Source organism: Oryzias melastigma, linkage group LG15, assembly GCF_002922805.2.
Source record: "Oryzias melastigma strain HK-1 linkage group LG15, ASM292280v2, whole genome shotgun sequence".
In the NCBI taxonomy this organism is placed as follows: domain Eukaryota; kingdom Metazoa; phylum Chordata; class Actinopteri; order Beloniformes; family Adrianichthyidae; genus Oryzias; species Oryzias melastigma.
This window is the reverse complement of record NC_050526.1, coordinates 13,456,575-13,475,719: the sequence shown is the minus strand read 5'-3', so window position 1 is coordinate 13,475,719 and position 19,145 is coordinate 13,456,575. Positions and strand designations below refer to the sequence as shown.

General features: G+C 40.0%; 1 protein-coding gene across 3 annotated transcripts; it reads right to left on the bottom strand.

The window, feature by feature from the left end:
* Positions 1–3,531: 3,531 nt before the first annotated feature.
* Positions 3,532–17,594, bottom strand: LOC112161851 (isoaspartyl peptidase/L-asparaginase). 3 transcript variants are annotated; one of them, XM_024297338.2, is made up of 8 exons: positions 17,537–17,594; positions 16,210–16,312; positions 12,229–12,423; positions 9,859–10,001; positions 9,492–9,646; positions 7,988–8,109; positions 4,702–4,812; positions 3,532–3,790 (listed from the first exon to the last, which is right to left on the bottom strand). In XM_024297338.2, exons 2-8 carry the CDS (start codon positions 16,223–16,225, stop codon positions 3,576–3,578), a joined length of 957 nt encoding a protein of 318 aa, XP_024153106.1. In that variant the 5' UTR covers positions 16,226–16,312; positions 17,537–17,594; the 3' UTR covers positions 3,532–3,575. The 3 variants fall into 3 exon arrangements, with proteins under 3 accessions (XP_024153106.1, XP_024153105.1, XP_024153107.1); XM_024297337.2 differs by lacking the exons at positions 16,210–16,312; positions 17,537–17,594 and adding an exon at positions 16,359–16,595; XM_024297339.2 differs by lacking the exons at positions 12,229–12,423; positions 16,210–16,312; positions 17,537–17,594 and adding an exon at positions 16,359–16,595.
* Positions 17,595–19,145: the final 1,551 nt, after the last annotated feature.

Below are 19,145 nucleotides of genomic sequence, written 5' to 3'. Positions count from 1 at the left end.
GTCAATGCTCAGCCCAAAGAAAATTCATGGGAAGTGTGACGCTGTGATAGTTAGTAAAAAAGTCACAAGAAAGAAAATCTTGATCTAAAAAAAACAAAAGTTTCATTCATGTGACCGGACACCCATAGAATTGTTTTGGAACTTAATTCAAAACCAAGTGAGATGGATTCAAAAACCACAGATAACCTAGGAACCACATTGAGAATAATATATGCAGCAGGACCTAATATGATGAGTCATAATTTCAATCAATAGTGTCTAATCTTTGAGAGACTAAAACAGGAAAAACACATTTTATTCCCTTTAGTGGTCTTCGCGGTCTTTAGGCTTATCTTGTGTAGAATACAAAATAATAAAACAGGAAAATAAACCTGTGATGCAATTAGTTTCACCTTGCCATTCTACACACACATTTTTATACATTTAAAATTCAGCAAAACAATAATGTTTTTGAACTATCCTGTAATTTGATCAATCTTAACCCATTCATGCTGTATGTCACTAACTTACATGGTAGCAATAAATAGAAAAAAATGCTGAAAAATATCAGTTTTAGACAGTGTATTTGTTCAGAAACACTGGATTTTAAAGATTAACAACTAAGAAAATTGTGTTTTTGGTGTTTTTAACACATACTTCTGACAGTGGAGGACATATATAAAGACAATTGAGATCAAAATTGCATTTCTGAGTATTCCTTTTTTCAAATCGTTGTGAATCAAATTAATTCTGTTTTTTGTTTTTAAATTAAAATAACGTCTTCTTTTTTTTCATTTGAGCTGGCATGTGACTTAATATTCAATATTGCTTGCCATTTTTGTTGCACTGGTGATGTTAGCTTGGGGTGTGAGGGACTGTAAGCTAGCGAGAGAGCACGTAAACCAATGGGTGATGGGATATGGGGGCGGGCTTACTCTGCACCAACAGTCTCACCCTCAACTCCCAAATAAATTTCTAATGAACTCCTTCCTGAAACTATGTTCAAGAAAACGACACGTTTTTTTGGTTTTTGCTTAAAAACTGAACAAATATGATAATTAAAAAAAGTTAAAATTTTAAAAGATTGATTAAAGGACGAGTCAAGCTTTAAAAAGTGTATAACGTATGGGAAATTTGAGCTGTGGCTACATAAAATAAAGACCTAATTAAAAATCAGGCATGAAACTTTCTGAATATGATCAGGGAAAAAAAATGCCAAAAACATCTCAAAAGTAAGCAATTAAAAGGAGTCAATGAAAGTTCAATTGAAGATACGTTGAAATATGTCACTCACTTGAAACACGGAGACAGTTTTTCACAAGATATAAACATACAGGCTGTATTTCATAGAAACAAAGCTGGTTAGGTGGATTGTGGTCGAGCATTTGGTGTTTGGAGTTCATCTTTAAAAGATACATACATTTGCAAACTTTTGACATTTTTAGAGGTGGAGATAGAAACCAGTTGAAGACAAAAGTTTGACACGTCAGTGCCGCTCTTCTTCTCCATTGCTGAGTAACAGTAATCCCTCCCATCACACACTTCCTAACAGGCCATGCAAAATAACCACCGGGGAACTTTGGAAAAAAACAGACACGTTAGCTTTGACCCTGAGACTTCAGAAGGCCTTCCAACACTGCCGAGCACACCTCTGTTTCATATACAGGAAAATGCTAAGAAGGCAGTAAACACAAAAACAGTGGAGGCGCTCAGATTTCCCTGTGGAGAGGAGAAAAGAGGTAGTATCAGATCAGGATTCATCACAGCTTTCCAAGCTGAGATCCAGATCCTGGAAACCAGATTTTGAACAGTCAGCCTCGGCTGGAGGACCAGAGAATTGGAGAAAAAGTGAATAAACATTAATTTAAAAATGATCCTTGACATCGGCTCAAGTCAAGAGTCTTGTTCACATTGTTTTTATAAAGAACAATCCAACACATTATTTTTGAATGAAGTCTGTTAAAATGGCCAAAAAAATCATTAATTTATGTTTCAGTGAACTAATATATTTTTAGTTAGAAAAATAATTTAACATGTGTTAGTCCCACCTATTTACGTTAAGGTAGATTTTTTTTTTTTATATTTCTTTTCTACAAATTGGAGTTTAAAAACATGCAATTACAGCCTATAGACACTAGGTGGCAGCAGGGGGACTGAATCCCAACAGGATTTCAGGTTCTTTTCTGATCACAAACTGTACTGAATTTAAATAGAATTCTCAGAGCAACATTACTACTGATTATATAACATTAAAAATGTAAAAACCTATAGAATTATAAAAGGATTTGTGGCTTAAGCATCAATACAACTCAGAGGAGAAAGACAAAAGTTAGTAAAAACATATCCCCATTTAAGCAAACCAAATTTGTTACCGAGCAGAAAATACCACTCATTTTTCTAGTTATTAGTTGAAGCTCTATTCTAGGTTTCACATTTGCTGCTTGTTTTTCAATACCTTACTTTTACGACCAATATTTCTGCTTGTTTAACCTCATGTCACTCAATAAATATTTAAAAGGACTTCATTGTTCAGATAGCATTTCTTTATTGTAGAAAAGTCACGACTCACTCACGACTGAAGGTGGAGAGACTGATCACTTGATTATAACTTCATTAATTTCGACATTTTCCTTCATTACAAAGCTGGTGTCCCGAGGGTATTTTTATTAAATTACCATTTGAATAAAATTAATAATTTTCAACCAATTTTGGGGTTAACTATTTCATGTTCATATTCATATTTCATTTACATCCATGCTGAACTGAAAATATTTTGTTTGATCAACAGTACCTTCAGAATGCACAGATTTTATATGCACAGGAAAACGTTGGTAAAAATGTAATCTTTTGTGAATTAAAAGCACATATTATCTTGTAAAAAAAAGATCATATTTTGAGAGATGCTTGGTTCTTTGTATATTTTTCTTTCTTTGTTTGTGCCAAACAATAGGCATAATTCATATTTTTTTTATTAAAAAAACAGAAGGTGATGAATGTAAATCCAAATATAGTAAGACTATGCGGCTCCTTCTAGGTTTTGATCAGTAGAAAACGATCCCAAAGCTCTTTTACCGTTAAAGGCTGCCGACCCCTGCCCTACCCATACGTCACTCCCACTTGATGACATCATCAATAGTCGCCAGTCATTTATGTTAGCGCATAATTGCCAGTGCTTTGAAAATACATAACATTGTTCTTTAGAATTCTGGACATGAGAGCCTAAAATTTGGGGTTGAAGTGCATTTACATAGACGTTTCGTTGAAAGTGGCTGCTCAAAGACGGGTAAATGCAGCCTGTGTGCAGGTACCTTAACGAGTGTTCAAGAGGAGGGTTTAGCCTATTTAAGAATGCATGTCACATGGCCGGTGTGAATGTAGCTTTGGTGTTTTTAGTACAAAAACACTTAAAATGTTTGGAAAGAGCACAAAATCATCACTCAGATTCATGTCAGGAAGGGCTGCTTTCCGAGCACAGCTGTGGTTGAACTGTAGGATCAGTTTGAGAATCTTCTAACTTTGTTGGTGGTGTTGGTGTATAATAAAATTCCATTGATTGTTTCATTTCTTTATTAGAATGTTGAAGAATCTTGGGTCAGTCAGTGCTGTTCACTGAAGCTCCGTCTGAAGTGTTCTCCGGAGTTCAGGCCGTAATGCAGAGTATCGTTCTGAGCTGCGGCCCAGGGCATCTGCTGGGTGGAGAAACGGGAAGTCCAGTTCCCTTGGGGGTCCACGGTCACAACCCCACCCAGTGCCCCCAGTCTGGACTTCAAATAAGCCAGCCCCAAATCACTGGCAGCCTCAGCGGATTGACCTGAGAGCAGAAAAGAGAAGGTTTGCTGCTGGAGTCATACGGACCTCTGTGATCTTTCAAGATGAATTCATGTCCTTTAGAGGCCATTTTGGTTCTTATGGCGAGTTGGTCCCACTTTAAATAAACTAGTCGCCCCCTTTAGGGTCCCTGAAGGTGTGAAAATGATCTCTGAAAAGCATGTGGAGTTTCGGACTGATCACTTTCTAATTTGGTAGAAAAAGAAGAACCATGCTTTCCATAATAAAATCATTCTCATGCCTCACTATGCACCTTCTCATCATGCTGCAGGAATACCTCTGCATCACTGACTGCTATGGGCATTTAAGGAGATAAACTGATGGTGTGACCCCCATCGTCCCCTGACCTCAGCCCTATTGAGAACCTCTGAGCATCCTCAAGCTACATATCTCTGAGGGTGGAGGCAGTTCACATCCAAACAGCAACTCTGGGAGAATATTCTGAAATCTTGGAAAAAAGTTCAAGCAGAAACTCTCCAAAAATTTAAATGGAGGCAAGAATTGTGATGCTGCTACAGAATACTAGTCCTATGTTCAAATATAGCTTGACCTATGAAGATGTTTTTGATTCGAATAGCTTTTGATTCCAGTAAATATGACAATTTAACGCATCAAATTCAACAAATGACCTTTTTCGGTTCTTTAGAATCTGTAAAATGTTGTGGAACTCTGTTGTGTGTAATAATATGGAACATTTGAAGGGTTTTATTTTTGAACGTAATACTCTCATCTTCAGGAGTTTTGTTCAATAAGATTGAATAAACTCTAATGATTAGTGACTTGAAAATGATACAGTCATTTGCATAAGGTATTTAGAAAATTCATAGAAAAACATAATTTGCTTAACAATTTGGAATGTACTGTAGATCAGAAGATGATGTGTTTGTGTGTTACCTTGCTCCATGTGAAACAAGATGAGTCTGGACAGCGTGACCCTCATGTTGGCTTCTCCATGACCAGTAGCAGAAACAGCTCCTGACTGGTTGTCGGCGTAACCTCCACTTCCTATTACACAAAATACGTTTTTTTAAGCTATTGATTATGATCCTGTTCAGTAATTTGACTACTAGTCCGGAATAAAGCTTATCTATCTTTAAAACCTCCACACCTGCCAAATAGTGGGAAAGTCAAATCAGGTAGTTCCACCTGCGCCGCAGCTCCCTGTTCCTGCTGTTGGTGTACCTTTTGAACATGTTACTGTTGATTGCGTGGGGCTCCTACCCAGAACTAGATCTAGAAATGTTTTTCTGTTGACTATGATGTGTGTGTCCACTCGTTTTCTAGAAGCTGTCCCATTGAGGAGAATCACTACAGCTGGTCCTCCAAAGGTTGTGGAAACCAATTGAGCAACTTTTTTTCTCTAACAGACTCAAGCAAATATCAGTCCTTTGGTATTTCTCATTCCATTTTAAGTGCTTATCACTTTAAGGCAGTGTTTTTCAAATGGTGGGACGCGCCCCTGGGGTGCGCCCAAGTATTGGCATAAAACTGGAAATGACTGGGATGAGGAAGTGCATTTTGTTCTCTGTGCTATTCGTGATGGCAAACTGAAAACCCCAGGATTCAGTCCGGCTGAACTGGTTTTCGGTCACAATGTGCGTGGCCTAATCAAAGTGATAAAAGAACAGTTCTTGTCAGAGACCTCAGTTAGAACTAACGTCTTGGATTTTGGTTCCAAATGTGGAGAATGTCTGCACCAGGCGACAGCCTTAGCTAGGGAAACCCTTTCCTCTCCTCAGTATACTATGAAGCAACGCTTTGACCTGAAAGCAAAAGAGCGCCATTTCAGACCTGGGGATGAGGTTTTGGTTTTACTACCGAGCCCTGGGTTTGCTCTCACAGCCTGCTCTTTGGGGCCGTATGTCGTGAAAGATAGCGTGTCTGCAACTCATTATGTCAATGCTACCCCCGACCGAAGAAGAAAAACCAGTGTGATATTAAAGGGACCATCCCATGAAAAATCCACTTTTTGAATTTTTAAGTGCATTGTATGATTTATTTCTCTCTATAAACAACTCCAAAGCGGTATTTTGATCTGTTCACGCATTTCTGAGTAATCCTCTAAAAACTTGCACTTTCAGCAGCAGCCCCTTCCATACCCGGAAAGACGAGCGGGTCCTCGCGATCTTACGTCACAAGTTGAGAACCGCCCCCTCCAGGAATCTGCTCCGCCACCAAGCTAACACAAACACTATGTCTGAATTCCCACCCTTATCCCTAAAGAACTATATAGTCCTAAATCCCAAGAGTCCTAAATGCCGAAGGTGCAATTAAAACCGAGGGGGAGGGGCAAATCCATGCGGCAACCACAGGAGGGGGCCACTGCCAAGTAGTCCATCTTAGGGCTGTAACAGAAAATCCGGGTGCTTGATACTTCCGATCTGCTCCTGAAAATTTGAGTACGAATATTCGCCGACGTCCAAGATTGCTGATTCACGATCTTTATAAATATGGTAGAGTGTTGTAAAATTTTATATTGGGGCGATGTATTTTTGCTCTAAAATGCAGAATAATGTTGGATTTTAAGTTCGTGAACTAAAAAGAAGCCAAAAGAGCAGCGCTACTGTCATCGGAAGTAAACAAATTTTTGTGTCGGGAAGCTCCCTGTTTTCAAAGTAAACTAGTGAGAACTTTTTTACGTTCAAAAACTGTGACTGAAGTTCCGCCCACTGACTTAACTTCTGAAAAAAAAGTGTCAGCTTTAACACCTGAGCTTTAGCTGAAGTGTTTACATTCTATTGACAACGGAAACTCTTGACGCAATTAACGAAACTTCACAGGATTCTGAACCTGAGCCGACCCCCCAGGCCCAACACCCCCCACCCCACACAAGGAGAGAGGAGGCAAGAGGGAGCCAGTCCCAGGGGCAAATCCCAGCCCCCGCCCCAAGCACCTCCCCTGTGGGAGCACTGGTCAGGTACCAACAGGATCGAGGCAGCCCAATCAGTCGTGGCCCCCACTGATTGTCTTAGTAGAGACCGCAACCTGCCAGACCCCCTAGGCCGTGTATCTATTGGGACACCATGACCAATTCAGACACCCTGCTCACTACTTTTCTTTCATTTTCCTGAACACAGGATATGACGTCAATAATTTCACAAAGTGAAAATCGAATAAATACAAACATTTTAAGATGACTCCACTGTGTGCTGATAATGAAAATGTGGATGGTTTATTTAAAAATTACATTTAAACAGTTTAAAAAAATGGTTTAATCGCAATTCATTGTTGTCTATATTCGCGATTGTAGTGAGTGTATGGTATGGGCCCTTCAAGCTATGGAGGATGCTTTTTTTTTTTTTTTTTTTTTTACTGTGTTCAGGAATTTTCTACTTTGACAAAAAAAAGGCAGAACGACTCCTCCGACTGTGAACCCAGATTAATCATGACAGACAATAACAGCAGCAGAACAGGGTGAAGTGTTAAGATAAAAAACAGAAAAACATTATAGTGTTTTTGAAGAGAACTTCATGGTTTTGAGTTGAAATGACTCCAATATCTGCATGATTATACAACGCCAGAAGAGGTTTTTCTACGGAGGCTGAGGTGGCATCAAGTCATTTTATGGGAACTCTCCACTATGAATTTGAGAGTTTAGCTTCAGATTGTGCAACACTTATTACTGCAAAGCCACGGATTCAGAGCTTAGCAGCATTTAAAATATTAAATTACTTAGTTTTAGATGAAATTGTTAAGAAGTTCCTGGCCAGATTTGCCACCATGATGCTGCAGTCTGACTGCTTAGTCATGCTGGTCAAACCACTCATTCCTTGGCAGGACTGAAGGCCAAGATCAGTAGCTGCAGTTGACTAAAATGGAACATGCTTCAGTCTCTCATATTACTATAGTTACAGTTTGTCTTCAGGCCATCATTACTCATGCTGCAGGTCCACCAGAACCAGTTACTACTGTTGAATTCTGATGTCAAACCAAACTGTCGAGACTTAAAGTCCCTCTCCAATAGTATGTATTTGTCTGAAATTGCTCAACAATGAATTAAATAAGAAAATACTCATCTTCGTCTTCCATCATGAGAAAAATGCCTCAAGAACCTGTTAAAAACCCCAATAACACAATTTTCACAGGAGTGGGTCAATGCAAATCAATGCGAATCGAAGTGAAAAATGATAACTGAGCTGCAGAATGAATCACTCTTTAGCTTCCTTGGGTGAGGACTGACCTACACACGGAGTGTCCCCTACCCGACCCTCCATCTTGTTTGGCATTCCACCTGTGGAGGTTGCACATGCAACATTGCCGTCTTTATCAACTGCTACAGCGCCGACTGTGCCCATCTTCTCCCTGTACCAGACAACAGATGAAAAAACTGAACCATACAGTTTTAATAAAGATCCATAGATGGTTAACCATTGACTGCATATGAGATTTGGATTCACACTTAGTCATACTTCTTTTGCAATTAGGACGCTGCCGGGTTGGACCCAGTCGAAATCAGTAAGCAGTAACTGATCTACGTTAACCTGTGTCGTCATTTCTATGGCACATGTCTATAGCAACAACTCTTGACAATCAGGAGTGAGCTTGTGGAAAAGGTTGCACTTGTTAAGAGATGAGGAGGCTGCTTGGTAGATTTCAGTGTTTTTATTGTCCAAAAACATGAAACAGCAACTGGAATTCTCTTTTTGGCATCATAAGCCACGATCTCAGTTAACATGCTATTCTTTCTCTCTCTCTCATTCTGATTATCTTTTGCTCGGTTTCTCTGTACTCAAAATCCAGCAAACGCCACCTAGTGTTGTTTTAAAAATGCACAATATACAAGGTGCTTAAGAAGAAAGACTCCTCTGAATTATCCAAATGGTCACTGGCAAACATAAGATGGGCCTGGACATGAGCTGGTTTAAGCAGGGATCCTTCCATGCATGATTTCAAACTATGATGTCTTAGTGTTACCAACAGTAACTGTAGAAACGGTGGTCGCAGCTCTTTCCAGGACCTCCTGTGTAGTTTTGAGTCTTCACCTGTTTTAGGAATATTGAGACCCCACGAGGTAAGCCTGTCATGGAGCCCCTGTCCAAGGGAGATTGACAGTCATGTTTAGCTATTTCTATTCTATAAATAATTGCTCCAACAGTTTTTTTTTTTTCACCAATATGCTTGGCAATTGCCTGTGGGCCTTTCCAGTCTTGTGGAGGTCTACCGTTTTGTCTCTGGTGTCCTTGGACAGCTCTTTGGCCAAGACCATGTTAATAGTTGGAGTCTTACTGATTGTATTGGTGGACAGGTGTCTCTATGGAGATAACAACTTCAAAGAGGTGTTTCTAATCGGAAGAGGACTACTTAAAGACAGACTAACAGGTCTTTGAGGATCAGAAATCTAGCTGATAGACAGGTGTTCAAATCCTCATTTGCCTCTCTGTAGGTCACTTGGACCAGTTTCCACAGCCATGTAATTAAAAGTTTAAAATAAGTGGATGTATTCAAAACCGACGAATGTGTTGATTTCAAATATTTAGACACTTAGGCCTCTATAAAATGTAAGAACTAAGAATTAAAGTGGAACTCTGATCATCTTTTGACCGAGCAGTGGCAAACTAAACCTTGGTGAGCTTCTTAAAGGTCCAGTGATTTATTCAACAGCTGCCAGGTAAACAGAACAAAAGTGAAGAATTCATAATGTGCTGCTTTGAAACTTCTGGAAGCAATTATATGAGAGGTCTTACATTTGGCACTCAACAGGGTTGGCATCTGGAACCAGGTTTTTTTTCCAGAACATGCGGGAGTACTCGGTGATGAGGGACTCCTGAGACACCTCAGGAACTCCCACAGAGCGAGCAAATTTACTGGCTCCTTCCGCTGTCAGGAATGCGTGACTGGTCTGAAGGAAGAATCAAAGAAGTCAGCTGATTGTCGGGATGCAAAGTGAAGTTCACCGTCCAAATACAACTGTTCCAGTTTCTCCCATCCTTAAACCAGAAAAGATTCAATTCTTCAAACACGACTCAGCTTGATGTTCTTCTGGATTTTCAGCAGCAGTGGAGGATCTAGTTTTTCATGATGGTCTGAAACGTGACAGTTTGCTTTACAGACCTTTTCCATGACCAGCCGTGCCAGCTGAACGGGGTTGGCGATGTCGCGTACGGCGGACACTGAACCGCTGCCCAATGTTTTCCCATCCATCACAATGGCATCCATCTCCACCTCCCCCTTGACATTCAGCACCGAGCCACAACCTGAAAGATGATTTGACAAATCGGTCAGGTTATCAGTATAGATTTAAAAAATGTATTGAAATTCTGCAATGCTGAAAGGCAGGTGGTTTTTGTTAAGTTTAACAACAAAAGAAAAAAAAACATTACAACTAATCCACACCTTTGTTGTTGGGCTGTACATATTTGTACCTTTACTTAAAACTAATATGAATACACTTTTAATTAGTGTAAAATTCTCCATAATCTAGCCATATTATGTATTTTATGGCAGACAAAAATGATGTCCAATGACTCCTTCAAACATTCTGTTGGAAAGCTTTACTATCAACAGATGAGCTGACACCTTCAGCTAAAATAGTCAGGTCATCAGAAGAGCTCTGAGTTAACACAGCAACAAGATGACCAGGTTCTGTAAACCATTCCCAATTGTCTTTAAATTACGATTATGCTGTTTTTAGCCAAAAATTCCAAACCCTGTGTCATATTCCAGGACATGGTTTCTGCTGAGTGGCAGGAGTTCAACAAAAGTTGGGGGCGGGATCACTAGCACAGAGCAACCCATCCCCACTTTCCATAATCCCTTTGTTTACAGCTCCTCACAGCCCTAACCCAAAACAACCAGTCCAACAAAAATGGTGACCAATACGGGAGCTATCCAGCCATACAGTTTTGAGCCAGATTCCACCTTAGACAAGGAAAACAAAGACGTACATGGGTCTATTTGCCCCCTGATCTAGAGTCACCAAAGCAGAAGGAGCACAAAACAGTAGCCTGAGAAGCAGGCCGAAAGACGCAGTCAAATGGTCAGTCCGGAGCATTGATGGTGAAGAGAGGCAAGGGATTATGGCAGACGGAGGTACAGTCAGTCTGATCACTTTACCAGGGTGTGAGATTGTGGCTGCCGCTGTGAACGGGGGAAGGAAGATACTGGGAAATGTATGTCACATTCAAACACAGCAATGGCAAAGTTTAATCACTGCCTTTTGTGTAAGTATCCTGCTGGAGATGCTCAGGTGAATGTGTGATTAGGACAGAGTACTGGCCTCTTCTCTTATTCTGTCCAGAACCCCATCCTGAGGATTGACCACACCTAGACAGGAGAACCAGATGACTGTTGCTGCGACAGAGAATGTGAAGGACGTGTTCCAGGTCTGTCTTATTTTGTTACCAAGTTTGTGGAACAGTAGAATACAATAGAATAGAATTTTTGTCGGGCAGTTTTAATGAAGTTTTTTTTACTGTTAAAATACTTTTAAATATTTGTACTGATTGTTAGGCTCTTTTACAACTCATGAGTTTTATTATCCATTTTTATTCTCTTTGGTACAAATCAATATGGATAATAATAAGAGCCTACGTTTCATTTTTTGCTCTCCTTTTTTCTTTAATCCCCCTCCCACTCGAGCGTGCCTTGTGAATATACACTCACAGGCCACTTTATTAGACAAACCTGCCCAACTGCTGGTTAATGCAAATTTCAAATCAGCCTATCACATGGCAGCAACTCAATGCATTTAGACATGTAGACATGATCAAGACGATCTGCTGCAGTTCAAACTGAACATCAGAATGTGGAAGAAGGGTGATTTAAGAGACTTTTTATGTGACATGGTTGTTGGTGCCAGACCAGCTGCTCTGAGTATTTCAGAAACTGTTGATCTACAACCATCACTAGGGTTTACAGAGAATGGTCGGAAGAAGAGAAAATATCCAACGAGCAACAGTTTTGTGGATATAAATGCTTTGTTTTCAGAGGTCAGGAGAATGGCCAGACTGGTAAGAAGGCAACAGTAACTCAAATAACCACTGGATAAAACCAATGTCTGCATTAGAGCATCTTTGAACGCACAAAACGTCCAACCTTGAGACAGATGGGCTAGAGCAGCCAAAGAACACACCGGGTACCACTGAAGTCAGGCAAGAACAGGAAACTGAGGCTACAATTCACACAGACCCACCAAAGTTGGACAATAGAAGAATAAAAAAGCGTGTATGGTCTTGTAAGTCTCCATTTCTGGTGCCACATATAACTAACATACTAGTTTTTTGTCAGCCCCTTACCTTGGGACTAAATTGAAGAGTTTCCTGAACAGTTGCCTGAAGATTTTAATTTGCATTAGTTCAGAGAAAAAGAGGTGCCGTCAGTATTTGTTAATCATTGTCCTGTACTTTGGTGTGGTTGATGGTTAATAAACCAGAAATACACTTGTACTCTGTACACAAAAGCTTCAAAATCAAGACTTCTTACCAGCACTAAAGTATGGACTGTTCTCCATCTGGACCACCGCCTCAACCACAGCATCCAAACTGCTGCCCCCTTCCTCCAGGACAAGGTAGCCTGAACGCGCAGCTGAGCACACCCCTGAGATAGTGATCTCTGCCCGCTCTTCGGGGACCTGGACTGCCCCTCCATGTACCACCACGACGGGCATCATGCCAGCACCTGGAGAGGAGACTTGACTTGTTTTACTCAAAGGAAACAAGTAAATGATGTCATTTTTCATATTGAGACAGGTAATGTAGGGAAATAGGTACACGACCCCCAGAAATCTCCAATCAAGGAGGAACCTTATAACAACCAAAGCAACATTTTTCTACAAGTTATTACACAGAAACAGTTCTGGTGTTAATAATAATAATAATACATTTTACGTAAAGCGCCTTCCAAAGCTTTCAAGGAAACTGTACAAGTGAGTACAACAAGTACTGTTGCTGAGACGAGGGAGGGGGACAGTCAGGTGAAGAGAAGATGAAGATCTTAGACAGCGGGATTGAGTGGCAATGTGGATCAGGCTGGAGAAGTATGATGGAGCAATGTTACAAACCCGAACCCGAGTCACCTGCACACAGCAGGATGAGCCGCAGCAAAAGCGAATAACTAAGAAAAACAAGACGAAAATAAGTATTAGGTGGCCCAGTTGACAATAGCACAAGTTCATTCTGCGAAAAAGTCCAAGCCTCCTCCAGAAAGGGCAGCCTCTTCCTCTTATCTGCATCCACCGTTCTGACAAAAAAAAAAAAAAAAGGTGACAGTTCTCCAATCAGCTGATCGGCTCCTGCTGTGCCCCCTCTCACCTGTTCTAGTCACTGAAAAAGAGAGTTGAAAAACAAACAAGGAACCACGAAGAACAGGAAAGCTGTAACACCCCTTTCCAGGCAAGAGGGGCAACAAGCACAGAAGGGTTTCCACAGAAACATCTGTAGTAACTTGCCATCCAAAAGAAACGCTGTAGCTCACGCCTTGTGGTAGAAACAGGGCAGTCCGGGATAGCAGAAATCTTATCATCAAGTACAAAAACCTGGCCTTGCCCAATCTGCTTTCCCAAAGAGGTCATTGTAGCCCTCCCGAACTCACACTTAGCCAAGATAACTGAAAAACTGACTTTAGGGTAAACAAGTGGTCATTCCAGCTGCCAGAGAAAACAACATCAACAAGTTACACTTTAATAACATCGCAAAATACAAGCTGAATCAGATGCTGAAAGGTGGTTGAAGGATTCCTCCTCCCGAAAGCAGTGACAGTATATTGCAGAAAGTGGTCAAGTGTTACAATAGCAGAGACGTTTGAACCTTTGTCTGTTAACAGGACCTGCCAATAACCTTTCAAAAGATCAAGTTTAGTTATGAAAGTAGCTGACCCGATATTGTCGATGCAATCCTCCATACGAGGCAGAGGAAATTAAACTGCCACCGTAACTGCATTGACTCTATAACAGTCTGTCCAAAACAGGAGACTATCATCAGACTTGACTACGACCAGGCAAGGTGAACTCCAAGTGCTGCAACTCTGTTTTGCTAAACCATGTTCAAGTAGGTACTCACCTCCCTCTTCACGATGTTTCTTTTCTCCAGTGAACAACAATATGCGTGCTATTTGATTGGAGTGGGGGAAACAATAAAAATATTGTGGTGTAACACGTCTGTACAGGAAGGTACATCCATGAATAGAGTAGGAAGGTTCGCTAAGCTGGCTGATCCCCACTAGCTCAACCTGCTAGCATTGCAGAGAAAGTGTTCGCTTAGGGGCGGAGCAGACTCTTCCTGAAAGGGGCTGTCTCGCTTTGTGACATCAGCACGTGAGGATCCGCTCGTTTTCATGGGCATGACAGGGGCGGCTGTTCAGAATGCAGGTTTTTAGAGGATTACTCAGAAATGCGTGAACAGATCAAGATACCACTGTGGGGTTCTTTACAGTGAGGACTGAACAGTAGAATACACTAAAAAGCTCAAAAAGTGGATTTTTCATGGGATGGTCCCTTTAATGTCACACTGGTTTTTCTTCCTCGGTCGGGGGTAGCATTGACATAATGAGTTGCAGACACGCTATCTTTCACGACATACGGCCCCAAAGAGCAGGCTGTGACAGCAAACCCAGGGCTCGGTAGTAAAACCAAAACCTCATCCCCAGGTCTGAAATGGCGCTCTTTTGCTTTCAGGTCAAAGCGTTGCTTCATAGTATACTGAGGAGAGGAAAGGGTTTCCCTAGCTAAGGCTGTCGCCTGGTGCAGACATTCTCCACATTTGGAACCAAAATCCAAGACGTTAGTTCTAACTGAGGTCTCTGACGAGAACTGTTCTTTTATCACTTTGATTAGGCCACGCACATTGTGACCGAAAACCAGTTCAGCCGGACTGAATCCCGGGGTTTTCAGTTTGCCATCACGAATAGCACAGAGAACAAAATGTACTTCCTCATCCCAGTCATTTCCAGTTTTATGCCAATACTTGGGCGCACCCCAGGGGCGCGTCCCACCATTTGAAAAACACTGCCTTAAAGTGATAGGCGCTCAAAATGGAATGAGAAATACCAAAGGACTGATATTTGCTTGAGTCTGTTAGAGAAAAAAAGTTGCTCAATTGGTTTCCACAACCTTTGGAGGACCAGCTGTAGTGATTCTCCTCAATGGGACAGCTTCTAGAAAACGAGTGGACACACACATCATAGTCAACAGAAAAACATATCTAGATCTAGTTCTGGGTAGGAGCCCCACGCAATCAACAGTAACATGTTCAAAAGGTACACCAACAGCAGGAACAGGGAGCTGCGGCGCAGGTGGAACTACCTGATTTGACTTTCCCACTATTTGGCAGGTGTGGAGGTTTTAAAGATAGATAAGCTTTATTCCGGACTAGTAGTCCAATCAGCGAACAGGATCATAATCAATAAGCAGTACACATGCAGTGCCAAGACAACACACAAAGTATAAGAAGATAAATAAATAAAAATACAATAGTAAAATTCTTCAGAGAAAATTAAAAATAGTTTAAAAATACATTTCTTAAAAGCACAATAGTTAAAAAGCCAATTTAAATTAATTAAAAGGGGAGGGCCAAAAAGCAGCTCCTCCAGTGTTTCCAGGTACTGGATCTAAAACGAATGGCACTAAACTTAATGCTGTGTACGGACATAATAAGAGTGTTTTTAGTGGAATCCAGCCAGCACATGAACTTGAATATGAGGGTGCGCAGTAGAGCATGTAAGGTGTTAATTCATATCACAATATAGAAGTGTGCAATGTCTGTTTTCATCCCTGGTCAGAAAAAATGGCTTCAGATGCAGTTATAGGTTTTGGTTATTTCTAGGGTGGCCAGACCAAAGGCTCTCATGAGTCAGCATCAGACATATTGAGAATACACCTGTGGAACCACTATCTGATGAACTGTATCCCAATCACTGGATTCATCTATGAATACGTGTGTAACCAGTTTCTATTCACCCAAATAACAACCCATAATTGAGGTAATATTGGTGATTCCCCGTTTTCTCAGGGGAAGTCATTGCATCAACACTTTTAGCTAAAGACGCGTCTTCCTTTTGAGCACTACTAAGGGCTTCCCTCATAAAGGGCATGGTTACCTCAGGAACCAGAAGTGGTCGGGACTATTTCATAGCCTCTGTACCATCAGTGAGCTCACTGGCAGGGTATGATTTGTTATTACCCAAAATGGAAACATAAATGAGTCAGATGGATCATCTTGTTCATCACCTCTTGTTTCAGAGTCTGAGCTCTTGTGAAAGCACCGACGGAAAATACATTTGGAGGAGTTTGTGCTACATTATCTGAACTTAATGGGCTATCAACAACTTCAGGGGTGGATAGACTTTAACCCTTGCAATTTCATTACCCAAGATGAACTGCACCCCAGGAACAAGCTACCACAGGAAAAAAAACTGAAATGTGCTCTGTTTCCACATGTAGAGGAGCATGCATAAAACCCATCTCAATACCTCTCACAACAATCATTCAGTGGTAGTATCACGGAGAGGATGAAAGACTGGGAGCCTCCTGTGTCACGCAATGCCGTCACCAGCTGCTGGTCCCCAGGTTTTCCTGTCAGGGACACAAAACCCTTTGAAATGAAAGGTTTAAAACAAACCTCTGTGTTGCGTTTCATCTGGGGTTGTTTTGTCTTTTCCCAACACTTGGGGCGGCTCCGCGGAGGAAATAGTCTTTATCGAACTCATTCCTTTTGGTTGCTCTGAAGACTCGGGAGATAGAGGTGCTTGTTGGTATGCCAAGACTCTGCCCTCTCAAATAAAGTGTTCAGGTTTATGACAGTAAATTGTCTTGGCACTCCCCCCCTTATGTTTGGAGGAAAACTGTTCTTGTCCTGCCTCTCACTGGGATTTGAAACGAAAGTGTCACAAATAGAGGTTGTTACGTCAGTTCAAACTCGTTTGCCAGCAGCGGTTTTTTAGTGCATAAGCTTGCACAATGAAGCAAAAACTCAAGCTTTACTAACTTTACATCACCTATCAAAAGAGGACCTTCAGCAGGCTTCTTCTTAAAATTCCTAAACTGCTGCCTGTAGGCCTCAGGTACGAGATAACCTCTTTCAATTCGTCATAATCCAAGCTGTCATTAACAGACAGCAATGAAGTCTATGAAGGTAAACATGTGTCAAACACAAACTTGAATCACACACATGTAAAACTGAATGTGAAGTTGCAGGAAAAAGGAGAATGTGAGAAAAATTAGTACTTGTGGAATATAATGAAGGAACCTGCCTGACAAAAATTTTAACGTGTGTGTAAAAATGTTATAATGTGACAACACACACACACAATATTTTAATTTAACACTTCATAAGACTGTTAAAGAGAATCTTTTTTTTAATTTTTAGATTCAATTTAGTTCTGTAGAAGAGTTTCACACAAATACTTTGGCAGGGTCAGCTTGTTCCTGACTTTTGGCACACCTCCAGGTGACATATTTGTGGGAAAACAAACTTGTGGGGAGGAGGGGTAAGATTTCTGTCAGGCAAGTTCCCACGTTATATTCCTCAAGTAAAATTTTTTCTCCCATGCCTTTTTAATGCAACTTCAGATTGACTTTTACAAGTGTGTGTGATTTCAACTTGTGTGCAGGTGATTTAAATTTGTGTTTATTGTCACATATTTAACTTTACATGAGCCTTGCCAAACAACCGGTACTGCACCAAAAGCGTCCATACGCTGCGCGGCCAATTCAATGCGGAAGCAATGTGTTCAAACGCTGTAAAGCAGGAATCCCCCTAAAAATCACAAAACACTGGAATGAGTTGAACATTCTTACTCAAGTCAAGTGTTGCCGTCTGCAACTCCAGTTGGCGCAACCTGAATATAGTGTCAGCCTCCACCTGTGGAGAGAAAACAGACCCACCCCAATTTATGGTGCGTATAAAGGCTGCTAGAATAAAGCTAATTGTGTCTTTTTATCGGATTCTAGCATTTTATCTGTATTTCCAGATAGAATGTACAAAATAAATGCTAAAAACAAAAATAATTATTTGCTATTCTACTTTTAAAGTGAAACAACACAAAATACTAATTAAAATAATAATGGATAATAAGTGGCCTACATAATGCATGTAAAAAGAAAAATAAACTTTACAAGAATTTCTTAGAGTTTAGAACAGAGGCTTCTGAAAAACAATACAAGGTGTACAAAAACAAACTAATGAACATTTTGAGAAAAGCAAAAAAGAAATACTATAATCAAATTTTAGTTGAAAATAAGAGCAATATTAAAACCACGTGGAATATTCTAAACAAAGTAATGGGAAATAAAAAAGGTTCTCTAGACCTCCCAAAATATTTCGTAAAAGGTCATAACATAATAAAAAATATGGACACAGAAGTCAATGAATTTAACTCTTTTTTTGTAAATATAGGCCCTAAGTTAGCAAACGCAATTACAAAAGCTCAAGGAAATGTGACAGAAAGTCATAAAAGGGAAAGTAAAATTATGCAGTCGATGTATCTATCTGAGGTGGATGAAACAGCGATACCTTCTGTGGTCCAAAAATTTAAAAATAAAACATCAATTGATAGTGACGGTATTGATATGAAAATTATATAAAAAAGACCATTGATTGTATTGTGAGGCCACTATGTTATATTTTTAATCTTCCCTTTAAAACAGGTGTTTTCCCAGAAGCCATTAAAACTGCTAAAGTTATTCTTATTCATAAAACAGGTAACAGACAAACTATAGACCAGTATCACTTCTTTCACAATTCTCTAAAATATTAGAAAAGCTGTTTACTCTCAGACTGAATTCTTTTATTGAAAAAAATAAGCTATTGAATGACTGTCAATATGGCTTCAGGACAAACCAATCAACAGCCTTGGCCATGATGAAAGTAACGGACGATATTACAACAGGAATTGATGAAACGAAATACATAATAGGATTGTTTATTGATTTAAAAAAAGGCATTTGATACTGTTGATCATTCTATTTTAATTTCAAAGTTAAATCTGTTTTGGGTCAGAGGATTGGTTCTTAACTGGTTATCCAGCTATTTGAATAAAAGGCAGCAATATGTACATTTCACTGGTCATTCCTCAAAATGCATGAATATTGAGTGTGGCATACCACAAGGATCAACACTGGGTCCTATTCTTTTTCTTTTGTATATTAATGATATTTCTGAAGTCTCAAACATATTGAAACTTGTTCTATTTGCTGATGATACAGCTATGTTTTGTTCAGGAAAAAATTTAGGTCACTTAATACAAAATATTGAAATAGAAATGGTCAAACTTAAATATTGGTTTATTAATAATAAGCTTTCCTTTAATTTAGAAAAAACAAAGTTTATGGTTTTTAATAATAAAAGACAGGAGGACGTAAAACTATCGATTGATGGAGTAACAGTTGAAAAAGTTTCTGAGCACAG